At 43.3% G+C, this 18,310-nt stretch overlaps 1 protein-coding gene across 2 annotated transcripts in view; it reads left to right on the forward strand.

The window, feature by feature from the left end:
- The first annotated feature begins 891 nt into the window (after positions 1 to 891).
- Positions 892 to 18,310, forward strand: part of LOC148041869 (ubiquitin fusion degradation protein 1 C-like) — a 42,529-nt gene continuing 25,110 nt past the window's right edge. The window contains exons 1-5 of one of the 2 annotated variants that reach the window (XM_087683553.1): positions 892 to 1,021; positions 16,940 to 17,043; positions 17,287 to 17,370; positions 17,476 to 17,500; positions 17,576 to 17,608. In XM_087683553.1, coding sequence (XP_087539679.1) covers positions 17,041 to 17,043; positions 17,287 to 17,370; positions 17,476 to 17,500; positions 17,576 to 17,608 — 145 coding nt within the window. In that variant the 5' untranslated portion in view covers positions 892 to 1,021; positions 16,940 to 17,040. The other variant, XM_087683564.1, reaches the window with a different exon arrangement.

The following is an 18,310-nucleotide window of genomic DNA, read 5'->3' on the forward strand; positions in this document are numbered from 1 at the left end:
GGGTGCGCACCTTATCATTAAAGGCATGGCGCTAATATTTATTTAGGTGCACTTATTTATTAAAGCACTTAACAAACATTTATTATTTTGTATGTGCATAGAGGCTCAGTTTAAATATTTTATTATTGGACATTGTATTTGGGCACAACTCGACTTTTTAGGATGCCCAACTGCTTTATTCTTTATTTGGACAAAAGCAAACACAAAAGCCAAAAGCATTCTAATTGTAAATTGGGCTATTTTTGAGCTTGGAGATTAATAAATTTATAAATACATGCCTTGTGAAGCGCTCACACAAGGCATGGGGGGAAATTGTACCCAATTTGTCTTTTTGTCTCATATCGTGTAGACTCTCTTCTTGCTTTTATGAAGTTTATGTAGAGTTCTTTGTTCTTGGGGACCTTTCGGCATTCACTACGCGCGCATACAATATCCAATTTGCACACAGTCAACAATTTCTCGGGCTACTGGGAACCCCTCTACAATTCTACAATGGATAACACGGCGGGTCAAATGACTAGTAACCCTCATGCCACCATACCCAATAGCTCCCATGATAGCCCTCTCTTCACCACTTCTGAACCAACCTGTGCAGCTCCCCCCCAGTAGTTCAACCCCAGGCCCCTTCCATACTGGACACTAATAATGGATCATAGGTTGTGCCTCCGCCAAATAAACTAACGAACTCACTTCGTTTCATCCAATTAGAATAGCTCCACCATGTCATTTTGTACAAGTTTTTGGCAAAGGGATAGCCTTGTAAGTCATGCGATTGGTTGATAAGGGCAGGACCTCCATTGTACATACTTACCTTACTTACTTTTTTAATACATTTCATGTCTTCATCAAAAAAATATTTTTCTCGAATAATGCTCGAAAGGGCAATGCTCACGTGCAGTTGTACACTCTTAATTAATATAGTTAGTAAATGGTTTGGTGGCAGGCTATGGTGGCACCTAGTTAAATTGAGCCATCGTTTCAGTTTGCCTCATAAACCGTGCATACCGGGCGCATCGGAGAGGTAAGCCCTGATCCTCTCTTCTGCAAGCATTGTTTGGTCCCATCTGCCGGTGTGTGGCCTCGAAAGAAATTCGCTACATCTGATGGTGTGTAGCCTCGACAGAATTCTGCTAGTCAAGCCATGCTTCTGTTTGTCTGGGAAATCCCGCATGCCAGCTGCATTAGAGACAGAGGTAAGCTCTGATCCTCTCCGGAAAAAACACGTTTTCTGGTATAGCGCGAACAAGACGCATCAAGTATACTTTGGGAGACGAGAGACCGGCGCTTCCAGGATGATGAGGTCGAGGAATAATGGAACGAGGAAGAAGCGCCGCCATGCTTTCACGAGGCCTGCTCGATCAAATTGCAAAACAAGAATGGGAAGGCAGTTAGCTGCCAACGCGGCTCCTGGAGTGGACAGAGCATCATTAAAGGGTCGTTCTTTAGATGTTCTTTAGTGATACACTGTGAATGATAGACAGCCACCTATTCCCTCATATTTCAGTCTGAAATATGTAGCATCAAGATCAGGCATCAGCACTTTACAACATTGCCAGTGCGATCTGCTAAAACTCCATGGGCGAGGAATCTTCAAGAGTAGCTTGACATGATTTCCAAGACGTTGTATTATTTGTCCTTCCAGAATGTTAGAGCCGTACAAAAGGCATGCAAATCCTGCTAGCCGATAGATCCTCTGGTGCTATGGTAGCCCGATATTCCATGACTATCTGTAAGAAGTTGAAAAGCCTCCATTAGGAGTTCATTAGAAACGTTTTTGCTAAAGGGGAATTATCTTGCAAGGGTAGGCACAATGACCCCTCATGGCTTAGTAATCTCTTGCTTCGATTTCAAAGTGTCACTTTTAGAGTGGGCTTGTTCCTAACAAAGACAATCATTCTTCGATTTTGCCTTGTAGGCTCCATCAGTTTACAAGTTTCTATCTATACTTGTCAATTGTTCAAAGTAGTTGAATATAAGAAGTAGGCTATGATCTTTCCTTTGATACAAATAGGCTCAAATATCGAGTGGTCGCTTGATGCACTTTGTGGTAATCTAGAGACATTGTTTGCTGCGGTATATCTGCTTGATGATTGCTTGTTGAGTTTCATCCATTGCACATCCCAAGTTTGATGATGACCAAGTTGCCTTGTTCTTAAAGAAGCTGGCATTAAACTCTTTTCATTCCATGCACCTTCTACGAGTTTTGATGCAAATTATTGAATTATGCACGACTATTTGATCAAGTTCTTTAGAAATTTCCTTTGTCATCTATAGTGGGGCCCCTCGTTTCCCCTCCCCAAAAGGGAAAGCAAGGGGAAGGCAAGAACAAGAATCAAGCTAAAAGGATTGGTGAAGAATAAGGAAATAACCAATTTGGATTTAAGCTAGGTTGATAGGATGCACCCAAGAAGAATTAGAATTGTCAACATTGCTAGAAGGCCAACCACAATGAGTGTCGATCTAAGTTCAAGGGAACCTTGCTCTGCCCTATCCCAATCCCCTTCCACTTAGATCTCCATCCCACTTATTGTGGGTGATTCCCCTTGGTGGAGGCAGAGTGGTGGTTTGTCTCTTGCTTATTTACATTTAGATGGGTAGCAAGGCCTTGTTAGAGTGCGCAACGGAAGAAGGAACTCGAACACAAAGGAAGAGAGAGACACAATTTGCAAGAGAAGAATAAAAGAAACTTGCATTGAATAAGGAACAAATGTTGAATACAACAGGACTGATCAGTCCTTGTACGCAGCCCACAGTGTTAGTGAGGGCATTAGATTAGGCTAATGATGATGGCACCATCGAAGACAAAGAAAGATAATGGAGTCGGAGTGTGCACCTGCTGAAGAGAAAGAAAAATGAATGAGATAACTAATTGCCAAGTGGAAAATGGCTATAAATAGCCAAATATCCTAGAAACTAGCTGACCTGAAATCTAGGGCCAAAATATGGCCAACCAACATTTAATGCGAGTTCGACCAGAATTTAATGTTGGTAAAAATGCCAGAAATTCTCAGAAAATTCTTGAAAAGGGCGGACAATGTCCGACCGGTGAGATAGACTAAAGAATGCAAAAAATTGCTCGGGAAATGCATATAATATCCCTATTGGAGGAGAAAATGCACTGAAATGCAATAAATTGAGTGCTCTAGAATAAGCTATCTCCTCCGTCAAAACAAGTGATAGATAGGTCAGAGCTCCTAAAGTCCTCACTCCACTCAGATTGAGACTCATAGGCAAGAGATGACAAGGCATAACAAATATGATTGCTAACATCCCCTCTCAGATCTTGGATGTGGTAGAAGGCCAAGGAAGAAATGGATCTTGGGGCAGCAAGAGGAATGCCAATGTTGATGAAGTTCGTCGATGAGATTGTCGATGAAGCTCCTTATGATCCCAGGAAACCCCCTATGAAACACTAGGGGCCAGGAAATCCATAGTCACATCATCGAGATTGTCCCCCTCTGAAAGGGATGGGGAGTATAGGGGAAGTTAGAACTTGAAGAACTCTCCTATCTTTTAGCCTTTGACTTCCCTGTCTTCTTCCTCTCCCCTCCTGAATCTACAACAAAAGCTTTGGTGGAGGTGGATCCATTGGCTATCTCTTTGGTGCGCTCGTCATACTCCAAAACAAGCGGGGCAAGCTCCTTCCATAGAAGCTTCTCATGGATCCTTGATGTAAGAAGGCTGGTGTAGAAGATATCCAACCGGGGAGATGATAGTTAAGTCAAAAAAATCATAGCCATATTCTTGAAGAGATCATCTTGCCAAGGGACGCAAGCTTATCCCTCGTATCCTCCAACGTGTTGATATGATCCTTTATGGAAGGAGAATCATCAACAACGAGCATCCGTAATTTCTTCTCGAGAGTAATCAGGCGGGGAAATGTCTTTTGATGGTTCCAAGAAGCAAGCTTTGTCCACACTTCTTCTACTTTCTGCAATTTGCACACATGTAGTAGGACAGAATCTTGTAAGCTTGTAAAGAGAAAAGATCGAGCTCTAGAGTTGAGTTAATGCCATAAGGCATCATGTGAACTAGCAAATCACCTCGTGGAGTCATATGATGAGAAGCTCCACTATCAACCAGCCAAGGCTGCTTAGAAGATGACATGACCATTGAAGAAGACTCCTCCAAGTCAACAATATGAAGGAATACTGACTCATGAGTAATTGTTGGAGCAGAGATAGAAGGCTTGGATGTTTTAGCTCTATCCTTTGCTCTTGGACGAAGATGAGGGTATTTCTTCCAGCATTTCTCCTTTGGATGTGTCCCCTTTCCATAGTATGGGCATGTAGGCTTCTCCAAGTCAAAGTCAGAATCTGAAGAACTCTCCTATCTTTTAGCCTTTGACTTCCCTTTCTTCTTTGTCACCCCTCTTAAACCTGTATCAAAAGCTTTGATGAAGATGGATCCATTGGCTACCTCTTTGGCACGCTCGTCATGCTCTAAAACAAGCGGGGCAAGCTCCTCCCATAGAAGCTTCTCACAGGTCCTTGGTGTAAGAAGGCTGGTGTAGAAATCAAATCGGGGAGATGGTAGCTGAGTCAAAAGAATCATAGGCATATCCTTTGAAGAGATCATCTTGCCAAGGGACGCATGCTCATCTCTCATGTCCTCCAACCTATTGATATGATCCTTCATGGAAGGTGAGTCATCAACACTGAGCATTTGTAACTCCTTTTCAAGAGTAATCCGGTGGGCAAATGTCTTCTGATGGTACAAAGAAGCAAGCTTTGTCTACACTTTCACTGCTTTTCGAAACTTGCGCATATACACTAGGACAGAATCTTGTAAGCTCATAAAGAGGAAAGATTGGGCTCTAGAGTTGAGCCGATTCCATAAGGCCGCATGATCCATCAATGATCCAACTGTGGATCCTCTACTAGACGGGGAATAGGGTGGGCAACAAACTTCCAAAGATTGAAGGCATTGATACCACTCCACTTTATACAACCAAAGTGAGTAATTGAAACCATCAAGCTAGTCTTCTTTGGGCAAAGAAGGGAGCACTGGTGCGTGTAGCGAGGATGCCATGAATGGCATATGAAGGCCAGTAGATCAAGCCTTCTGTGAAACATGGAGAGAATGGGGAGGAGAGGGATCCTGTACAAATGGGTTGGGCAACCTCTGGTCGTCGTGTGAACTAGCATGAAAATCTCTCCGTCTCTCAAAGAAAGGAATAGAGACCTCATTCTTTGAGTTAGCAAAGAATTGGTGATAAGACATCTTTGATATTGTACAAGACACCCACAAGAAATCTGTGTATTGGTAGTAGACAACTCCGAAACAGGAGGAAACGGCTATAGGATCACAAGGAAGTTGATGTAGAGGGTCTGCTTGGGGGAGATAGATTGTTGCCTGCACAAGGACTATGTGCTTATGATGAGGAGAGCTGTCGCTTGACCAAGGAACCCTGCACTTGCAGCAAAAGACTGTCACGTGATTGAGGAAGCTTGTTGCCTCCAATAGGAGAGAAAGTGGGCAGCAAGCTTCCTCAATCACGTGACAGTCTTTTGCTGCAAGCGCAGGGTTCCTTGGTCAAGCGACTGGGATTGTTGCCTGCACAAGGACTATGTGCTTATGATGAGGAGAGCTGTCGCTTGACCAAGGAACCCTGCGCTTGCAGCAAAAGACTGTCACGTGATTGAGGAAGCTTGTTGCCTCCAATAGGAGAGAAAGTGGGCAGCAAAACGGGTACTTGGCACAAGACAAGCAGACGCCTCCAAGTAGAAAGCTGCATTTTCAGCAAAACGCTGACATGGCAAGGCCACTTGGCAGCCTGGGGTGGTCTCCTCCGCAAGAAGTTAGCTTTGTGTCTCTCCTAGACAATGATACCATGCTTGGATACCATGTGAGAGTGCGCAATGGATTAAGGAACTTGAACAGAGAAGAAGAGGGACAATCTATAAGAGAAGAAGAAGAGAACTTGCACTGAACAAGGAACAAATGCTGAATATAGGAGGATTGATCAATCCTTGCACGTAGCCCATAGCGTCAATGAGGCCATGAGATCAGGTTGATGATGACGGAAGCATTGAAGATGGAGGAAGATGACGGAGTCGAAGTGTGCACTTGCTGGAGAGGAAGAAAATTGCATGAGATAATTGGTTGCTAAGTGGGAAATGGCTATAAATAGCCAAATATTCCAAAAATTGACTGACTTGAAACCTGGGGCCAAAATATGGCCAACCAACATTTAATGTTGGTAAAAATGCCAAAAATGCTCAATTTTTTTTGGGAAAGAGTGGACAATGTACGGCAGGTGAGTGCAAGTTGAAGAATGTAGAAACTGCCTAGAAAATGCACATAAAATCCCAACCGGAGGAGAATTGAAATGCAATAAATTGAGTGCTCTTGAAGGAGCTATCTCCTCCGTCAAAACAAGTGATAGATAGGTTAGAGCTCCTAAAGTCCTCGTCTGACTGAGACTGAGGCTCACAGGTAGGAGATAACAAGGCATAACAAACATGACTACTAACATGCATATGGAGACCTAAGGTCATGTTGCCAATCACAATGAGTGTTGATCTAAGGTCAAGGGTACCTTGTGTTAGAGTGCAGCGGTGCGGAAGCGTAGGACTGAGAGAGAGAGAACGCAGAGAGAAAAGGGAGAGAAAGAGACAGTGTACAATGAAGATCTGCTGTATAAAGAATGCTGAATACAAAGATATACACGGGCGCAGTGCGCTGGACTGCGTGTCTCCACCTCGACGATGCGACCTGCTGTCCACCTCGAAGTCTGCTGCAGTCTGCACTGTCTGCTGTCTGAAATCTGTGAACAGAGACAGAAATCTGCACGGCACCGGTCTGTAATCTGCGACAGAGAAGAATGGCCAGACTGCTGGAAACGTCGGCAATATATAGCCGAAAAACTGCCTGGAATGGGGCGCCAGAAATAGGGCGCAGCCTGGAATAAATCCGCTGCAGGCAGTCGGACTGCCACGTGGCAGTCCGACTGCACAGTCCGACAGCTGCTGCTGGTCCGACTGCCCTCCAAGATAGGCTATGATCTCTGACACCCCCTCTCAGAGGCTGGACAGGGCAGAAGCCTGAGGGATCTGGAATGTTGCCGAAGTAGAGCCTGTGGAAGCGCCTTCGTAAACAAATCCGCAAGATTATCCTCCGTCTTGCAATACTCCACAGTGATGGTCTCATCCAAAAGCTTTTCTCGGATGAAATGGTACTGAATCTCAATGTGCTTCGTCCGGGCATGAAAAACAGGGTTCCTCGCCAAGGCAATGCAACTCTCATTGTCACATCGCAGCAATGTAGGACGAGTCTGGGGGCACCTAAGCTCCTCCAACAATCTCCGAAGCTACACAACCTCGCATGTGGTGGAAGACGCGGCCCGATACTCCGCCTCAGTAGACGAAAGGGCTACCGTGGGCTGCTTCTTGCTACTCCATGAAATAACACCTGCACCCAAAGTAAAGCAGTAACCTGTTGTAGACCGCCTGTGGTCCACGTCACCGGCCCAATCCGAGTCGCTCCAACCTGCAAGTACAAGATCTGACCCATCTGTCCCTGCGGGGTACTGAATCCCCAAATCAGACGTCCCCCTCAGATACCGAAGTATCCTCTGAGCAGCCTGCCAATGCACCGTCTTAGGTTCACTTATGAACCCTGCCAAGAGCCCAACAGGAAAACATAGATCAACCCTGGTGTTGAGAAGCCAAATCAAAGACCCTATCAACTGTCGATAGCGGGAAGCATCCGCCAAAGGAGAAGCTGAGTGGGAAGTGGCCTTCCAGTTCGGATCCATAGGAGTAGAGAGGGCCCGACAATCTTCCATCTCAAAAGACACCAAGAGCTCCTGGACATATCTCTGTTGGGAGAGAAAAATCCCCCTCTGAGACTGATAAATCTCATGTCCTAGAAAGAAATGGAGTAGCCCCAAATCCGGCATCTCGAACGTCCGATGTAAAGCTGACTTTGTCTCCTGGACCTGCTGTGCATCATTACCTGTGACAATCAAATCATCAACATATAATACAAACAGCACACAACCATCCTCGGAAGTGTGAACATACAGCTGCGGATCGGCCTTGGACCGCCGATATCCCAACTGAGACTGGAGGAACGAATCAATCTTCTCGTTCCAAGCTCGCGGGGCCTGCTTGAGACCATACAGGGCCTTCTTCAACCTGTAGACTTTCCCATCTGAAGAACCAAAGCCAGGAGGCTGCTCAACGTAGATCTCCTCCTTCAAATCACCATTCAGGAAGGCCAACTTCACATCCAACTGATAAACAGGCCATCTCCTATGGCCAGCCAAAGCAAGAATAGCTCTAATGGTTGCCATACGAGCTGTAGGGGCAAAGGTGTCATGACAGTCAATCCCTGGGCGCTGGGCAAAACCCTTAGCAACAAGGCGAGCCTTGTGCTTATCCAAAGTACCATCACTGAGATATTTGGTCTTGAAGACCCACTTGACTCCAATCACCTTCTTCTTCGGGGGGCGTGGCACAAGTAACCAAGTGCCATTCCTCTCAATAGCCTCCAACTCAGCTTCCATAGCTTTCTTCCATGGGGCGGACTGTAAAGCCTCCTTCACGGAGGTGGGCTCTCGATCCTGCATAACACGGGACATCAAACAATAATTGGAGCAAGCAAGCTCCGAAGAATGCGCCTGGTGCCTCCGTGACCGCCGCGGACCATCCTGCGGTCCCCACTCCTTAGGAACCCCCTCGATCCCTGAATCACGGAGTGTGTCACGGGCCCAGCGAGGAGGAGGCCGAACGTCCCCTCGTCGGTCTCCATCAGTAGAAGACTCTGGAATGTCCACCGGGGGTAACTCCTCAGAAGGGTCCGGTGGAACAGTAGACTCTGTGTCAGAAACAGAATCATAATCAAAAGGCACGGGCTCCAGTGGAACTGTAGAAGGAGCCCAACTCTCCCCTGGATCTCCAAGAACGGGGTGCTCCGCACCCGTTGAAGAAGCCGGAACCTCCACAAACCGCACATCACGGCTAGTATATACATCCCGCTTGACGGGATCATACAGTCGGTAGCCTTGGGACTGGGAGCTGTAGCCAACAAATACCTGTTTTCGGGAAGCCGCTTCAAATTTGTCACGGTGATCCTTGGGAATGTGAACATAGGCATCACACCCAAAGACCCGAAAGTAAGAAACATCTGGCTTCGTCCCAAAATAAGCCTCAAACGGAGTCATCCCTTCCACGGCCGAAGTAGGGGATCGATTAAGGATGTGGATTGCAGTAGCCACAGCCTCGGCCCACAGAACCTGAGGGGTCTGTCGGTGCTCCATCATGGTGCGCGCCATCTCGATCACACTGCGGTTCTTCCGTTCTAGAATACCATTTTCTTGAGGAGTATTGGTATTGGCAAACTCCTGGTGAATTCCTCTATCTGCACAAAACCGAGCAAATTCATTAGACACAAATTCACCTCCCTTGTCGGATCGCAAGGTCTTCAACTTCCGGCCTGATCGGTTCTCCTCAAAGAGAAGCCAATCCTTGAAGTGCGAGAAGGCTTCTGACTTTAGTGCCAAAAAATAGGCCCATGTCATCCTGCTATAGTCATCCACGATCAGCATGAAGTACGAGCTCCCACGCAGGGACTCATTCCTCATAGGGCCGCATAGATCCGTAGATACTAACTCCATCGGTGAAGTAGACCGCCGTGAGGCGGTGTGGGGAATGGCATCTCTATGCTGCTTCCCCCGTATGCAGGAGACACATGGCTGCTGGCTCACCACTATATCCGGCAACCCTCGAACAAGCTGGCCGCGTGACGCCCTCCGAAGATAGTCATAGTTCAGGTGACCAAACCTAGCATGCCATATTTCAGACTGTGACTGTGAGGTAAGAAGAAGAGTAGAGAGGGCAGTGGAAGACTTCAGTTTGTAAATGCCGTTCTCCTCATATCCAGATGATAGAACCTTCCTCGATTCACGATCAAGGACTCGCACAGTAGAACTGTCAAACTCCACCAAAAGACCAAGGGAGCAAATCTTATGAACTGAAAGGAGATGGTACCCTAATCCTGGTACATGCAAAACCTCTGAGGTATGGGTGCCACCTCGTCCATCCGGAATAAGCTGCATCTTACCCCGACCTGCAATAGAAACTGAAGAGCTGTCTCCAATGAGAACCTGCCCACGTGAAGGGCGCAGCTGGGCAATACCATCTGAGGAAGGAGTCATGTGCCGTGAGGCACCACTATCAACAATCCACTCTCGAGCTTGGGGAGCCGTCATCGCAGCATCAGAAGCATTCGGTGAAGCGTCCTCAATGACAACTAGATGTAGAAATGCAGCTGATGAGGGTGCAGCTACCGCTCCAGAATCCTTGGTTTCCTTCTTCTTGGTGTCCTTCGAGTCTTTGTCAGGGCAATCCTTCTTCCAATGGCCAGTCTTTCCACAAATATGACATGTGGAGTCTTTGTCCTTGTCCTTCTCCTTGTCCTTCTTGGACTTGTTATCCCCCTTCTTCTTCTTTTGGTCCTTCCCCTTCTTCTGAGAGGCTTGACCTGTCAACGCCTCCGTCTTGGAAGCATTCTGTCCCTTTAACTGTTCCTCTTGGTCCAAGACCATAGGGACCAACTCTTCCCACCGAAGAGTAGACTCTCGCCCCGAAGCAATAAGGGCAGAGTAAAATGTACCGAATCGTGGCGGCAACTGGGACAATAGTGTGATCGCCATGTCTTCGGAGGAAATCGGCTTCCCCGCATTCTGAACCTGCATTTGTAGCTGCCTTAGCTTGTTAATGTGTTCCCTTAGCAATATATGCGACAGAGAAGAATGGCCAGACACCTTGCCCTGGCTAAATCCACTTCCACTTAGGTCTCCGTTCCACCTATTGTAGGTGATCCCCCTTGGTGGAAGCAGAGTGGTGGTTTGCCTCTTGCTTATTTACAATTAGATGGGCATCAAGGCCTATGGAGAACTTAGGGTCACGATGCTGTTGGACAACCATCACAATCTGTACCCTTATCAACTTTGGAGAGAGTATTGGATTGATAGGCTTTGATCCACAAGCCCACCTTAACTTTTTAAAGACGAAGGAGGATGTGAGCTTGGTATATATCTACACTTTGGACGAATCTTCTTCTGTGGAGCCTCACCCTATCTTCCATATGGCTATTAGGCCAAGTGGTTCAATGTAGGCCAATGGATCAAAAGGCCTCATGGGCTATGCGTTGAGGCCCTTTGATCCATGATTTGGGTTCCCTAAGCATTTAAATTGTCCTTAGATGTAGTTGTTACCCCTAGTGTTTGAGGCATCAAGTGACACTAGGGTTAGGGTTTTATTTAGGGTTTTCTATGATGGTTAAGCCATTAGGGGTTCATTTTATCATAAAAGGATTCTTTGTGCATTATTAGGACATAAGTGTGGCATTATTAATTTTGGTTGCCTTGAGCATTGTATTCTCTCTCACTCATTTATGCATCGCCTTTCATTTTTGATTGAGTATTCTTGTGCATCGATTCATTATTTCATTCTCATTCATTTTCTATTAAATTAATTGCATAATTATTTCTCATCTAGGCCAACAGTGGTATTAGAGCCACTTACCTCCATCTCAATTGCTCGCGATTGTTCATCACTAGCCATTGCCATTGAGCTCCTCCTGCTTAGTTGGTTGCCCCCCAAGCCATTGCCCTGGCGTTGGCATAATTATCTTTTTTGCGATTGCATCTTGTGCCTCCATTGAAACATCCCCCTAGGATCCAACTTGCACATGAGACACGACATGAGCTTGTGTGTAACATCCCCGCCTATTTGTGCTGTTCAACTTTGTTAAGCTGACACTGTGAGTACTCATGCACACAAGACTGAGCCATAGTCTTAATATGCAGCCAATGAAAATAATGGATAACCAAGACCAAAGTTTGGTGTATGCCAAGATGTCTAATGCTTGGCGCATCATTACACTCATATAAAATTTTCTTGCAGATATCCTAATGATCAGGCATATACACTTTGCCTTGTTTAAAAAGTAATCTATTCCAAACATAATACTTTTCGCCATCTTTATTTCAATAGCTAGCCTTCGAGTGTCTAGACCACCTAAACTTTATGGACTACTAGGTGCCTCTTGAACTAGTTGTTAGATCTTACCAAAGTGAAGATTATTTTGGCAATGCCCTCTGAGAGAAAGAAATTTGTTGAAATTTTGGAGAAGGACAAGGCATATTTAGGAATTCAACTAAGAGCATCGGCAGCCATATTAGCTGTGTCCTTCCTATAGCGAATTTCAAAGTCAACTCTTGCAAAAGCTCCACTCATCTTGCCTTGTGGCCACAAAGATTGGACTGGTCACTTAGGTATTTCAATGAATGGCGGTCTGTTCAAATAATGAACTAGGTGTCATATAAATAATGACGCCTAGTTTATTATTTGTATGATACCCAATTCTTTATTTGTATGTCACATAGGTATTTCAATGAATGATGGTTTGTGCTGACCGCCTAAACTTCTTGGGCTACTAGGTCCCTCTTGAACTAGTTGCAAGATATTTCTAAAGTGAAGATAATTTTGGCAACGCCCTTTGAAAGAAAGAAGTTAGTCGAAATTTCAAAGGAGGACAAGGCATCTCTAGTAATTCGACTGAGAGTATTGGCAATCATATTAGTTGTGTCTTTCCTATAACAAATTTCAAAGTATTTCAATGAATGGGGGTTTGTTTAAATAATGAACATGGCATTATACAAATAATAACGCCATACTTTAAGCGTATGGATAGTCACTAATAATTACTTCTCTTAGGTAGTATAATGTGTTTCGTCATCGGCGAGCTTACGGCTCTAGAATGTGATAGGTTAGCCATCTTGATAAAGGATAGCACCTAAAGCATAATCACTTGCATCTGTATGAACCTCAAAAGGTTTATTTGAATCAATAATCTGCAACATCAGTACAAAGGTACCAAGCCGGGCCATTTCAATGTTTGAAAACATTAATTGAGCTCACTAGACTAAACAATCAACGGACTAAGGTGCTTCTTTTTGCTTTGGATACCCTTAAGCAAATGTGTAAAGGGTTTAGTAATATGAGTATAGTTCTTAACGAATTTTTAAAAAATCTTGTAAAACCTAAAAAAGATTTTACTTACCTTATGGTCCTTGGAATAGGCCAATTGAGCACTGCTCATATCTTTTCGGATTAATCTGAATGCTATCATTCGAGATGATATGACCAAGGTATAATAACTTTGTGCAAAAGAATATACACTTGGATAGTTTAGCAAACAATCGCTCTCATCTCAAGAGATGTAAGATGATATATAAGTTTTTGGTATGTTTCTTAACGACTTCCTATAAATAAAGATGTCATTGAGAAAAATGATTGTCCACATTTCAAGATACATAAAAATTGATAACATCCATACCGCTTCGAAATGCAGTTTTTGAGACATTCTCCGAAGCTATCGGAACTTTAAATCGATTTTGGTATAATAGTGTGCACCACAAAGCTAATCTATAAGGTCATCTATCATTGGCAATGGATATTTATTCTTGATAGTTACCCTATTGAGACCCTTGTAATTGACATAGATGGGCATTATGCTATCTTTCGTTTTGGCAAGAAGGACATGTGCGTCCCATACGGATTTACTTGGCTCAATATAACCCTTAGCAAAATAGTCTTGAAGCTACTTAGCTATCTTCTCCTCTTTCGGGCTAAACCTATAATGTTGTTGAGAGACGGGATGGCTATCGGAAAGGGCAAAGTTTTAACCCTATGATTTAAGGCTACGCGAGATGGCGCAAGTCTATCAAGTAGCTCGAATGGAAAAACATTAGCATACTCATGTAATATCAAATCCAAATACTTACTTACATTTGAACTTATATTAAGATTATTATTAAAAGAAATTGAATTACATTGATAATTAGATGATGGAACTTTTTCAATGAAACAAATAGTAGTAATAGTTGGATCGGAAACATATTGAGTAAACTCCATTGCTAAAATCATATATACATTATTTTCAGTGATCGTGGAGGGTAAACAACCCTTGATCATATGGAAATGACCATCAAGCTAAAAAAAAATCCATGATTTTTATAATTAATATACAAGGAGGAGCATTGTTAAAAGAGCCATTACATGCCAAGAATGACATCCTTATGGTCAAGGCTCATAAGTTGGAAATCCATGATCTAATGATATTGTTGGATCGAAAGATCGAAGTCTAGTATCATGTGATCCTAGCGATCCTTTGTAGTGCCCTTTGCATATTGGACACAATAAACTTAGTCAGCGGGGGTACTGTGTGGAGTTGCAATCTCTGTATCAAGCAAGAAGAAATAAAATTATGAGTAGAACCATTATCAAATAAATCTGTGATGTCTTGGCCATTTATACGCCCAATGACCTTTGAAAGATCATGCGGGCTAAAAACAATTTTATTAATGGGACTACTATTATTGCTAGCATTAATAAAACATTATTTGAGAATAAAATTTCAGAAGAAATACTTGGAGCATCAATAGTATTTATTGAAGTCCTCGGAATTAGACTTTGCCTTTTTGTCTTGGGGACATTCATGATCACCATGAAAATGATTCATTTGATGGCAAACGAAACAATAGCCCTTTGAGCAATCCTTGTTGTGAGTGACCTTACGCTTGCCATTCTTTTTTTTAAAACGCAACTTGGAGGTCGATCGAGTTGTTGTCGGGGTAGATGACTTCTTTGACTGTAAGATTGAGGCAACTCAGTGGGAACCTCCAATTGATTGGCTGCCCCTACTTGTAGCCAAAGTGTTGTCAAATTTTTTTGTCTACCTATAGACGTCCTTGAGTGAGTGAAGAAGATTGTGAAGTATCCCAATATGTTTTGAGCTGCTCTCACCAACCTTGACCAATGAACTTTGAATCGATCTCAATTACACGCTCAAACTGTTGCGTCTTCAAGTATCAAAGCTGCAATCTCTCTAGCGTTGACCAACATGACATTGAAAAATGCATCCAAGGTCTCTCACTACTACCACATTGCAATCAACAAGGAATCTACATGAATCTTAGTCCCAAGCCAATGTGATTCATTAAATGAGGCCTCAACCCTGATTGTCCAACCATCTTGGAGCTTTTCCTTAACCAATGCACCTTCAATTCATTGTAAAATTGAAGTCATTCAGACATGTAAACCTAGTGACCATAAAACCAAATCTCTAACATGCATTTGTCCTAAGACACGGATGCCAAATATAATACTTTCAATGGCTGGAAATCAGACCTGCACGCTTTTAAACATTTATTCTAATGTCTGCCCTAAATCTGCAATGATTTGGTGACCCAAAGCAAGGGGCTAATTAGGGGTTTTGGTTGGAATGTCTTCAACAAGTAATTCAACACGAAGATTGACTAATATTTGCAAAGTTTAGCTCCTAATTTGTTGCGAACAACAAACCCAAATTCTGATCTGCTGTAAAGCAGAGCTCGTGCAGCCCAAGAGAGAGAAAGAAGATGTAGGTTGATTACTTGTTGTTCAGCACCTTGCAATGGCTGCAAAACACTGTTTTCTTGCTACCCACCGCAAAAGCTAGCAAGCATGCATCTCCTCTTGCTGTTATAGCTTTCAAACCACACTAGAATGGGAGAGCGAGATTGGAATATACACAAGAATGGTCCTTGATCCACCATAGCATGGAAATATTGCGTGCATGCCTTGTTGTCCAAAAAACATTGGATTGGCTGCAAAACACTCTTTTCTTGCTACCCACTGCAAAAGCTAGCAAGCATGCATCTCGTCTTGCTGCTATAGCTTTCAAACCACACTAGAATGGGAGAGCGAGATTGGAATATATACAAGAATGGTCCTTGATCCACCATAGCATGGAAATATTGCGTGCATGCGTTGTTGTCCAAAAAACATTGGATTGGCACTTTCAAGTTGGCCTTGCATATGCATAAATTGCCCCATTGGTACCATTTGCTTGTGCTTACTATCTACATTTGGAACATCATGTTGCTGTATTGGCTCTTTCTTTGGTTCAACTTGTTGTCTTGAAGCTCTTGAAGACCATTTCCTCTTCTTACCTTTGCTGCCCTCCCTTAAGGTTCAAAAAGTGCATGAACGGAGGATCATTTGCTAATTGCCTTAGCTGATATTTTAACTGGTCATCACATTTCTTTTCCTCTTGTTGATCATCAACATCTAAAGGCCTAGAAGGATCCACATTTTGGTCTAAACCAGCATTATTAGCTTGCTATCCATACTGTGTGCCCTGTCCAAGATTAGGCATTGCATTTTTCCCAACACTTTGTGAATTTTCAAATTGAGCAGCATCATTCTTGCTTGATCCCATCTCACTATCTGAAGACATTCTTGTTGTAATGCTCAGCGGAATACAACTTTAGCACTAGAGCAAAGCTTTTGACTTCCAATTAGGTGCCTTGGGCCCACCAATTCAAGGGAATTGATGGTATCTTGGCGATGGAACCTTGAAACCAGCCTTTCTCTTCGGATAGGGTGGTAAAACTTGATCAAGCACTAAATTACAGCAATTAAGAATTGAGCATAAACTAATTGAAATGCACACATTACCTTAAGCAATCTTGGACAATAGACACCTTGTTGGCCCCAAAATTGGCGTCCCTTTCGGTATTTCTTTAACTTCAATTGCCAATGGATTAATTACAAGCCAAGATTCTCCAATCTCCTTGGCTAATCCAAAAGTCCCTTACTGTACAAACAATCAGCCAGCAATTTGGGCCAATTGCCCCTCGATTTTCACCTTAAAAAATCCACATTTGGAGGGCGTGCCATCATAATGATGTAGCACATCTCATCCTTTTCTCTCCTATGCAGATCCACTTACTGCACCTGCTCACGCATCATCTCAACACAGATACTTCACACCTAGAACTATATCTAACAAGAGTGTTAATATGCAAATTGTAAGGGGTCAATGTCTGAGTTTTTATCGAGTTTGTGAAGCTTATGTGCTTGGCTTGGTTTGATTGATGCAGACTACTGACCATTTCTAGACGTGGTCTAAAGAACACTGCGGGCTATTTGCAACAGAATAAAGCTGGCAGATCCCTATCCCCAAAACGTTGATCCTTTTGCAATGGTAAGGACACAGTGGGCTTGGCAAAGAGCAATGTGTGCAGCGTTTGTTGAGCAATTACCATCACATGTTTACTGTGGTATTGTTTTGACACTTCATGCTTTGCTGAATGGAGGTACTTACAGTGATTTTTTTTTTTGGTAACTGACAAATTTGAAAGAGTATAGGTTCTAGAGTCTGAACAGTGATGAAGAGAGCGTAAAACCTTAGAAAGTCGAATAATGCATTTATATTCTGTATTTGCAGTTTTTTGGGGGATATGGGTTGGGCTATCCTAGTGCACCGTTTGAGCAGAATTACCGCTGCTATCCTATGTCTTTTATTGACAAAGTATGTACCTGAATCCTCTCCTAGCTATTTAAGGAACACACTTTGTTTGAAGTGGGTATGTTGTTTCAATGTGATCATTACTAATATGGACTCTGCAATTTGCAGCCTCAACTGGAGAATGGTGACAAAGGTAACTCCTTTTCTCATATGAATTATCAAATATGGCCTGACTTTTTTCTGACTTGCTTTTTCTATTTCTTTGCAGTCATCATGCCTCCATCTGCTCTGGATCGTCTAGGCAAGTGCTCTAACTTGCTTTGATCATCAAGTCCTGAGTGTATAGATTATAAATGAATAATACAGGGGATATATCTCGAGCTTTAACCCACTTCAGTATTATCTCGTTTAGTTGAGTATTATAATCAAACACTGTTCAGTTGAGTGTGAGGTTCTGGTAGTGTTAGTAGGCTGTAAGATAACATCCTTGTTTATTTGTTTAGTTCCGAGAGGCTTTCCCTCCATTATTTTATCAACAGTACATAAAGATTTCAGAGATAAAATAAGACCAAGGATAGCTGAGTTTCAGCAGCCTTTGCTGGCAGCTCTATTGGCGTCCAAATTTTGACTGGAAAGATGTCCAGCTTCTAGTGATCCTATGTGTGCAACATTTTATGCAGCATTATTTCCCAATACTGGGCCATCTCTATAAGGAAAGCTGTGGCTCTGAGGTAGGATTACAGGCATGGAGAAAATCTTTGGAAGTAAATTTGCGAACCACTGGAGCTAAACTTCATGTGCATGTAATAGAATTTAGATTCCATACACCATGACGAGGTGATTCCTTGTTTTGATAAGTTTTTATTATGATAAACTTTGCAAGAACCAAGCACGAATTCAGTGAATGGTTGCCATTGTTTTAGTAGACTTGGGTTTCTTACTGTCAAATACCTTGACCCTTCTGGTTCTTCTCTCTAGTTCTTCAATGGCCATCTTTGATATT

This window comes from Lygodium microphyllum, chromosome 1, assembly GCF_053477565.2.
Source record: "Lygodium microphyllum isolate KBCC chromosome 1, Lygodium_microphyllum_v1.1.10, whole genome shotgun sequence".
Lineage (NCBI taxonomy): Eukaryota > Viridiplantae > Streptophyta > Polypodiopsida > Schizaeales > Lygodiaceae > Lygodium > Lygodium microphyllum.